The 9,442-nt window shown below is 36.9% G+C and overlaps 2 protein-coding genes across 2 annotated transcripts; one reads left to right on the top strand and one right to left on the bottom strand.

Annotated features, from left to right (window-relative positions):
- Window positions 1–1,995: 1,995 nt before the first annotated feature.
- LOC107749353 (hydroxycarboxylic acid receptor 3-like) lies at window positions 1,996–3,469 on the top strand. Its single transcript, XM_016564471.1, has 2 exons — window positions 1,996–2,223; window positions 2,420–3,469. Exon 2 carries the CDS (start codon window positions 2,433–2,435, stop codon window positions 3,369–3,371), a length of 939 nt encoding a protein of 312 aa, XP_016419957.1. The 5' UTR covers window positions 1,996–2,223; window positions 2,420–2,432; the 3' UTR covers window positions 3,372–3,469.
- A 1,306-nt stretch (window positions 3,470–4,775) lies between these two features.
- LOC107749379 (metastasis-associated protein MTA3-like) lies at window positions 4,776–9,442 on the bottom strand. The gene is made up of 4 exons (XM_016564524.1): window positions 9,079–9,442; window positions 8,821–9,003; window positions 7,994–8,025; window positions 4,776–4,835 (listed from the first exon to the last, which is right to left on the bottom strand). Exons 1-4 carry the CDS (start codon window positions 9,167–9,169, stop codon window positions 4,776–4,778), a joined length of 366 nt encoding a protein of 121 aa, XP_016420010.1. The 5' UTR covers window positions 9,170–9,442.

The following is a 9,442-nucleotide window of genomic DNA, read 5'->3' on the forward strand; positions in this document are numbered from 1 at the left end:
CTTGAAAACTTGCAACACACGGTATCCAACACGGTTCTGTTCACATAGCACAGGTTTTCTGCGAATGCTGTTGTGAGTTCTGAAAATTTACGGGTGACTGTAAGTTCGGTTATAGAATGCGGTTTTCACTTCCATAAGTTCGGTGAGCGGGTGCACAATTTTGCAAAAAAGAGCGGATTGCTTTATGGTAGCAACAAATGCACGTGTACAGCAATTTATGGCAATTACAACAGTGATATATTTATGACGATTATACTCACTTAACTGTAGGGGGCTCCATTGTCGTAAAAATACACAAAACTACATACATTTGCTTTAACATCGTGCTTTAACAAACAACTTTTTAATTAAAAATTTATAATATTGTTTAAAAATACGCAATATTTAGTTTTTATTTTTTTTATTTTTTTTAAATGTTTGTATTATTTTATTTTTTGTTTTACTGCAACATGTTGATTGTGCTTGTGCTGAAATGCAGCATTTTTAATGGAGGCCATTTAAAGCAAGCTGTTAATTCTGTTTCAATCTATTCCAATAATATTAGGGAACATCAACCTGATACTTTATGTTAAGTAGGTTTTTTTAGCTATTAAAATGGTCCTGGGGTCTTTGAGACCTCAAACAGAGCATGAGGGTTAACCATGGTGTTAAAGAATTCAAGAAAAAAGAAAGATGTGGAAAGGGAGCCCAAGAGGGAGAGAGGTACTCTGAGGGAGCTCTTGGCTCTGCTTGTCTGCACTTGCACACCAGATGTGCTCTGCCTCAGCTCTGGAATGTGTTTGTGAGAGCAGTTTAACCACTGACCCACCCAACCATTACCACAGAAATCTGATCCAGACAATCCACTCAGCCTCCTTCATTGTGTGTGCGTGTGTTCTTCTCTCTATTATCTTGCTTCTTCTATCTACTTTCTTTCTCTCTTTCTCTACTTCTTCTCTAAATGTGCCTAAACCTTTTTATTATTATTTGGTTCCCACAAAGTTCTCCTTTCTTTAACCACTGATTACTCAATGTGTTCACTCAAACACACACTCACACACACTTTACAAGCACAGGTTCACACTCATACACAAGCACTCATGCTGATTGCATTTTAATGGTAATCCATGAGCCGTGACAAGGCAATAAAATAAAACTTGAGAACTTAAAGATGGTCATTCATTCTGCATATAAAGGCAGAGGAGGGAGATTTTCTGTTTTACTCTTTCTCTATTGAGTTCAGGGCTTTTACAAGTGATGAACATTTTAAACTCATGCACAAAGTCAGTCATTTAAAAAATAAATAGCTACATTGTGTTTTGAATATTAAGTATGTTTACGAATATAAATAAAAAATTATAAATAGTTTCTCTCATTTGATGTTGCTTTATGTGGGTAGTTTGTTTGCTGGATAGACAGAGAGACAGAGAGACAGACAGACAGATAGATAGATAGATAGATAGATAGATAGATTTAGGCCTAAATTTATTTGTATTTGAATTGCATAAAATTTTGATCAATAAACTTAATGTTATGTATATTTGTCAGTCATAAAATAAATCTGTAAGATTTCTGTACTCAGAAAATTATGCCATAGATGTAGGCCTACATTTATTCACTTAAAGGGGTCATATGATGCAATTTCAAATTTTCCTTTCTCTTTGGAGTGTTACAAGCTGTGTTAACCAGCGAAAAAGAGACAAAAACAAAAATAACAAAACAAAAATAAACTACATTATTGAACTGTATATTTAGAATGTATCCTTTCTGGATACATTTAATCCTTCAAATCACACACCTCAGAGTAAATAAAGTTCCAGAGCGTTGAGGTTTTCACATATACTGCTTGACATTTATTGTGAGTTTGTACGCTTTCAAATAAAATAGAACATATTCTTATCACGTATCCCAGTTGTCTCCCAGTATGGTGTGCAAATATTTCCCAATAGGCTAACTTTACTATGAGAGTACATCACTGCCCTGAAGTGACATCACATTTCAAGAATTCATCTCGGCTCTTCTTTCGATTTATGTTTTTTTTTTACTCCACCGCATAGCCTACAGTTGATGATGTGATATGATTAACGTTACTGATTTGCGATCTAAATAAAATAATAACAGATATCAAACGTAAAGATCATTAATCTTCCTTTACTCCGCCCACAGTGGTATCGTTTCCCAACAACTTACTGCAACTTACAAAATCGATCTCTAACCGTCACGATAACGACAACAACTCATTTGGTAAGTCTAAAAGGGCTTTTAAATCAACGTTGATTATATTTTCTTCATTCTTTCGCCAAAGATAGACTAAGTATTAAGATTATGAATTAAAAATAATTTAGGGGGTTTATTCCACCACAATTCACCATTAACTGAGCAGAATTGGAGAACATCTTTGTATTTACATTGTGTTAACACAATATTAATTTACTTTTAGGTTACTTTTCATCATGAGTAACATCACCTCATGCACAGAACCTCAGACCCTTGTTTCTTCTATTTTAAAGCCTGTTCTCGTTTTGGAGTTCATCTTTGGGTTGCCTGGAAATGTGTTTGCTCTGTGGATTTTGTTCTTCAAGTCAACATGGAAAGCCTGCAATGTGTATCTCTTCTGCCTGGTGATATCTGACCTCCTACTCCTCACTGGGCTGCCTTTCCACATAGATTATCTCTTCCGTGGTGAAGACTGGATATTTGGCGAATCCTTTTGCCGCCTCATTTTATATATCATATCAGTAAACTACTCCGCAAGCATGGCTTTCATGTCAATTTTAGCCGTGGACCGCTTCTTCAGGATCCTTCACCCACACCATCGCATTTGTCGAATGAGTGTGAGACAAGCTATAATGTTGGCTAGCATGGTTTGGATGGTTGTTCTACTCCTTCGCCTCCCAACCGCCCTGAACCTGGTTCTCGCATCACAGAAAAACTCTTCAAAGCTCACATGCCACACTTTTCTCTCATGGACATGGCCGTCGGTTCAGATGAGGATATATAATTCAGTCCAGCTGATAGAGGTCCTGTTAGCATTTGCACTGGTGGTCTTCTGCTTTGTACGGGTTTCCTTTCACGTCCACGGTCGCCAGTCTAAGGGGGCACACCGCAGGGTGAAGCGGGCAGTGAGATTGCTTCTGTTTCTTGTGATCATATTTGTTCTGTGTTTCCTGCCTACAGTCACTTTTGGCATCTTCCTTCAAGTGTTTTCCTGTTCAGAATTCCTCATGGTGTGTTTTCATGCTTCTTTAGCTTTAACCTACATGAACAGTGCACTGGATCCAGTCATCTACTGCCACGTTAGCGCTTGGTTTCGTGACACCCTAAAGGGCAAAACCAACTCATTAGGGCTGACGAAGTTCAAGATGAGTGCGAAAACAAACAGAAAACGTTAATCTACCTGAGAAACTGTGCATTGGGGGGAATTAAAATGTGTCTTAAAGGTATAGTTCGCATAAAAATTTAAATTCATTTATTACTCACCTTCACATGTTGTTCCATACCTGTATGACGTTCTTTCTAACACTTAAGATAATACTTTGAGGAATGTTTTCTTAATATCTTCTTTTGTGTTCTGCAACAGTCATACAGGTTTGGAACAACATGAGGGTGTGAAAATGAATTATTATTTTGCACAATACATTCTATAATATGCTATACTGTACACCTTTCTATAGTTTGTTGTCATGTTTTCTGCCTGTGACATGCATCATCAATTGCTTTTCGTATTATCACACAGACATACAATCTGTACTGCGCTTTTTTATTTAGCATTTTTTTCAGTAAATGTTTGACACAATGAAATACAACAGAAATGTATGAGGCATAGAAAACAAAATAGCTTATTGTTTCACACTCACATGCTGTCACATTGCCCTTTGAAGTTAAAAAGCCAATGAGTTTCTTCCTTAAAAACATCTAAAGGGCATCTGAAATAGTCTTTAATGTCCAGGGGAACAGAACCATAATTCCTGAATGAATATTTAAGAGTTGCAAAGACTGCTTTGACTTCCACGAATCATTACAACATCTCCAGTTAAAAGAATCTATTGAACATGCTCTCAGTTAAGACCACCTAATAGCCAGCAACTCAACATAAAATCCAGTCCTCGCTTGAATACAATATAAAAACAGCTCACAAACTTGTACTTGTCATGATACGCACAGAAGATACAGAGAAATAAAGGAAACCATTCAATGCAGAGCTAACTGAATTTACAAAGAGTACACTAACACTTCTCGAAAGAGTCTGTTGAGTGGTCAGCATTGATCTGACTGTACATGATACACATTTGAGGCATGGCTACTCGTGGAACCCTGTAAGTTTAGTTTCCACAGCCATAGATTCTCATCAAACAAGTGCTTAGAGCTAATGTTACAAGTTGCTGCAAGGTAAAAGTGTTTGTATTGAAACTTAATGAGCATTCAGTACTTAGAAAGATATTGAAACAAGAGCTTCAGGCTGCCGTCCAAGAAGGTTCTGAATATACAAGTATCATTTTATTGGGGGTTATTAGCTAAATGCTTTATTACTGTGAGCCTTTTTGTCCTGAATAGGAAGCGAAAGTTTTAGAAGAAGTAGACTAAAGAGGAATAAGAAGTGTTTTAGTGGCTTGTGGCCTGTGCAGTGCAGAGTTAGGCAGCAAATGAGAAAGTGACAGAACAGGCTGAGGGAACAATGCAGGCGAGGGGGTCAGTCGTGGATGACGATTGGGCCTCGCATCCGTAAACTGGGGTGAGGGGGCGCCAGGACAGGTACCTGCGCTGGCCCCTGGGGGACCCTGCGCAGGCTGATCTGCTCACATGGTTGTCTGCACGCTCTTCTTAACTGTGAACGGGAGAGCAGCCTTCTGGCCTTCCTGAGGGAACAGGAAGATAAAACACGTCATATGTCATAGCTTACATTTGACAATACATAATAGGTCCTTTTTTTTTAGGTATGCCTTAAATTGATCAAAAGTGACAGTGAAGACATTTAAAATGTTCCAAAAAATCTATTTCAAATAAATGCTGTTCTTTTGAACTTTATATTCATCATCAAAACATACTAAAAATGGTTTCCACAAAAAAAAATTTAAGCAGTTCAACATTGATAATAATAAGAAATGTCTCTTGAGCAGCAAAACAGCATTTCTGAAGGATCATGTGACAATGAAAACTGGTGTAATGATGCTGAAAATGTAGCTTTGCCATCACAGGAATAAATTATATTTTATAGGGAAAAAAATAGAAAACATTTGTCTTAAAATTGTAATAATATTTAAAAATATTACTGTATTTTTATATCAAATGCAGCCTTAGTGAGCCTAAGAGACTTCTTTTAAAAACTCTTAATCTTACCAAGGCAAAATTATGAACGGTAGTGTATTAATTATTAAATATTTTAAATATATGGTATTGAAAATATATTTTAAAATATTAAAGTAAAACGTTGACTATACCGAGTCATTGCAATAATTTAGAACGCAAGTATCATGGAATCCCCTGTGTTGTGCAATAATTTGTGTGCAACAGGATATTTCTAAAATATTGTGACAGGAAATACACAAGAAGAACTAACATGCTTTATCACATTTTGCAAGCTTTGCAATGTGAGCTTGCTTACTAGTTTATAAAATATCAAGAAAGAAAACTAAATTGAAAACTACAGATTCGGTTTTCCTTTGTGCATCACATAGTACAATTGCGTTTACCTCGGCACGTTGCAGATATAAGAGGTAGCAATTATTAAGCGAAATCAACATGGCTTAGTGACATAAACAATGTTCTATTCATGATGGGGTCCATATAGCAGAGAGAGAAATGAATGAATCGCCTGGGTCTAACGTTCATGCAAAATGAATGAGGCCGACAGGCATCCACAGGGGACAGCCCTTAGATTAGATTGGCCATAATGAAAGAACCGTTAACTGGGTCTCTCGAACAACAAATGCATGATGATATTCTAAAATGTGCTTGCATTTATAGCATATGTGTTTACTTTATAAATCACACTACGTTAACACAAATACACATATTCATTCATTACCAGCACTGAGCCGTAATATAACTATGATTAGGTTGCATGCTTTTGCACTGATGGATTTGATTAGTTCTTTTGCAAAGCAACAGCAAACCTTTAACACTACAAATACTATAAAATGATATGAAGCATATATTTACTATCTATTTTAACATCAACTCAAACAACAGAGTGCAATTTCAGCAAGAGAGAGTCATGACAGTCTGGTGTAAACCTGTTAGAGAACCAGGCTGAGTCCCAGACCAGATCCCATTTGTCTCTGGGTCTCTTGCCTTGTTAAAGGCTAATCTTTCAGAGCAGGGGCGCTAAATTTAGCCTAGCATCCGCTCCAGCGCTCGAGGCCATAGGGAGCTGTGCAAGTCATGGCTCATATGGATGTGACTGTAATGGAGAGGCATTTTTCTTCAAGCTCACATCTACTTCTCAATGCCAAAGATGTTAAAACCAAACCCCTTGCTGCTGTGGGTGAACTATTATGACTATCTGACTTCTGTCTGTCTGATCTACATTAAGCATAAAAACACATTTTGCCTATAAAGTCAGAATTGCGAGATATAAACTCACAATTCTGACTTTTTTCTCAGAATTGGGTGATATAAATTCACAATTGCGAGTTATAAAGTCAGAATTGCTAGATGTAAAGTCACAATTGCGAGATAAAAACTCGCAATTCTGACTTTTTTTCTCGCAATTGCGAGTTTATATTTCGCAATTCTGACTTTTTTTTCTCGCAATTCTGACTTTTTTTTCTCAGAATTGCAAGTTTATATCTCGAAATTCTGACTTTATAACACGCAATTGTGAGTTAAAGTCCAATTTTGAGGGAGGGAGGGAGGGAGGGAGGGACTGATATGTTCTCAGAATAGCGAGTTTATATCTCACAATTCTGACTATAACTCGCAATTGCGTGTTATAAAGTCAGAATTGCGAGAAAGGAACTCGCAATTCTGAGAAAAAAAGTCACTCGACTTGTACATTTCACAAAGAATTGTGACTTTATGTCTCGCAATTGCAAGTTTATAGCGCGCAATTCTGACTTTTTCTCGAAATTCTGACTTTTTTTTCTCAGAATTGCGAGTTTATCTCTCAAAATGATGACTTTATAACTCACAATTGCCAATTTATATCACGCAATTCTGAGAAAAAAAGTCAGAATTGTGAGATAAAAAGTCGCAATTACCTTTTTTATTTTTTCTTCAGTGGCGGAAACGGGCTTCCATAGTTTTCTGCTTTGAAATTGATTAGGCTATTCTTCTTAGTGAAAGATAAAATAATCTAACAAAATTAAAGAAAATTATAGTAAAATTGTTTAATTAATATTTAATGTGCTTGCATTTTAAGTAGTCATGTAATAAACAGAATAATTTACCGATGGCTCGTTATTATTTATAACCTTGTTGGTGTTTCTCACTAACTTAGTTACTCCCCAATACACAGACTTGTAATGAATTTTAAATCACAAGATGCACAAAAAACGTCTTATTAACAAAGCAATTTTCTTCAATTGTTCTCCTAGGTTGAAACTCAACCTGGGATCTATACATTTGTTTGGTCCCACAAGATGCAAATAACATCCATAGAGATAAACAACTGAAACAATAAAGCAATTGTTAATCTTCTTCAGTTTTAGAAATGGCAGGCCAAAAATGAGGTGAAGGTCCATCCACTATATTTACATTATTCATCTCATGGATGAACAGTGAGTGCTTTTGTGTTTGTTTTGCTGTCTCTCGCTTCTCATTTCCATTTCACCCGGCCGCAATAATCAGTGGGAAACCTCCGAGGCTGGAGATTGAAGCTGTCACCTGAACCGATTCACAGCATCAACAGTATCTGCATTCAAATATGTTATAAGATGGAATCTCGCTCTCACAGCAACACAAATGCTAGTAAGTTAGTGTCTTCCAGTCTGATGAAACCACACTGATAATATATGAGACCTTCCTGCTTTAGTCTAAACCAGTGATACGAGTGAATCAAGTCATTGTTACTTACCAGAATGGGTCCCACAATATGGGCTGGATTTTCTATGACAAAAAAAGAGGTGCATAGTATGAAATAAGCATATAATACCATTACACAACCATCTTTGACATCTATACTCCTAAAAATAAAGGTTCTTTATGGGCATCTATGATTTCATGAAGAACCTTTAACATCCCATGGAAACTTTTCAAAGCATAAAAAAAAGGTTCTTTACTGGAAAAAAAGTTTCTTTAGATGTTTAGAGGTTCTTTAAAATATTCTTTACATTAAGCAAAAATAAGTAAGGTAACCTTTATTTTTATGTTTACACCACTGATCTATTGAGAACTCTTAAAAGTAAATGTTCTTTATTGGCATTGATGGTTCTATGAAGAACCTTTAACATGCATGGAATTAAAAGGTTCTTTAGATTATTAACATGTATTTCACACTAAGAAAAACAATGGTTCTTTTAAGAATTGTTCACTGAAAGGTCTTTTGAGGAAGCAAAAAATGATGTTCTATGACATCACTGCAAAAAAAAAACCTTGTTCTTTATTGGCATTGATGGTTCTATGAAGAACCTTTAACATGCATGGAATTAAAAGTAAATAATCTTTAGATTATTAACATGTATTTCACACTAAGAAAAACAATGGTTCTTTTAAGAATTGTTCACTGAAAGGTCTTTTGAGGAAGCAAAAAATGATGTTCTATGACATCACTGAAAAAAAAAAACCTTTTGGAACGTTTATGTACAATAGATAATGTTTCAAATAAGCTAGTAGGTTCTTTAGAGAACCCAAAATGGTTCTCTTTATTTTTAAGAGTTGTATGTATTTTTACTGTAAACCCACCTTGTCCTGGAGCACTGGCTCTCCTCTCAGCAGATTCAACCCTGCTGTTGTGATGGTAGCTCCGTTTTCCCAACATGCCATGTGGGCCATGGCTGGGAAGAGAGGAAAGTAGGCGCCGTGGGGGCTGCACCTGTAGGCCAGGGGTGCGATGAGGCCGTTGAACGTGCATTGTTGGACGAGTCTCTGAAATGACAGAATATTCACTGTCATCTGTTAGTTACAGCTCAAAGGAAGCATTTGTAATGTTGTGTGGCTCACCGAGATACTGCAAGACGCTGGTCAGGGTGCTCCTCGGGGAAGATTTGGGCTTCATAGGTCGCCCTGTCATGCCCTCTGACACCCGGATCATATCTATTCATCGACCGGCAGTACACAACAAACAAACGGAGATAGAAGCAAGTCAAAGAGCGAGAAAGAGACATTCACACTTAGACACCAACACGAAAAGGCCGGCTTGATGGATGTTGAGGCGATACACCAACCCTGCGGTGACTAATCTTTCTGACCGGACGATTTTTATGGGAGCAGCAAGCAGAGTCAAATCTCATTTGCTGCTCGGTTCGTTCTTTAGGCCCTAGTGAATGAAGTTCTTCCCGGTGAACTCCGGAACATTGATCTGACC

Source organism: Sinocyclocheilus rhinocerous, unplaced genomic scaffold (assembly GCF_001515625.1).
Source record: "Sinocyclocheilus rhinocerous isolate Xijiao unplaced genomic scaffold, SAMN03320098_v1.1 scaffold650, whole genome shotgun sequence".
In the NCBI taxonomy this organism is placed as follows: Eukaryota; Metazoa; Chordata; class Actinopteri; order Cypriniformes; family Cyprinidae; genus Sinocyclocheilus; species Sinocyclocheilus rhinocerous.

What these genes read in the sequence shown, in the direction of transcription:
- LOC107749353 (XM_016564471.1), top strand. Translation starts at nt 2,433, where the DNA reads ATGAGTAACATCACCTCATGCACAGAACCTCAGACCCTTGTTTCTTCT.
- LOC107749379 (XM_016564524.1), bottom strand. Translation starts at nt 9,169, where the DNA reads ATGATCCGGGTGTCAGAGGGCATGACAGGGCGACCTATGAAGCCCAAA. An exon ending in AGCCAGTGCTCCAGGACAAG is followed by an intron (nt 8,026 to 8,820) that starts GTGGGTTTACAG and finishes TTTTTGTCATAG; the next exon opens with AAAATCCAGCCCATATTGTG. An exon ending in ATATTGTGGGACCCATTCTG is followed by an intron (nt 4,836 to 7,993) that starts GTAAGTAACAAT and finishes CTGTTCCCTCAG; the next exon opens with GAAGGCCAGAAGGCTGCTCT.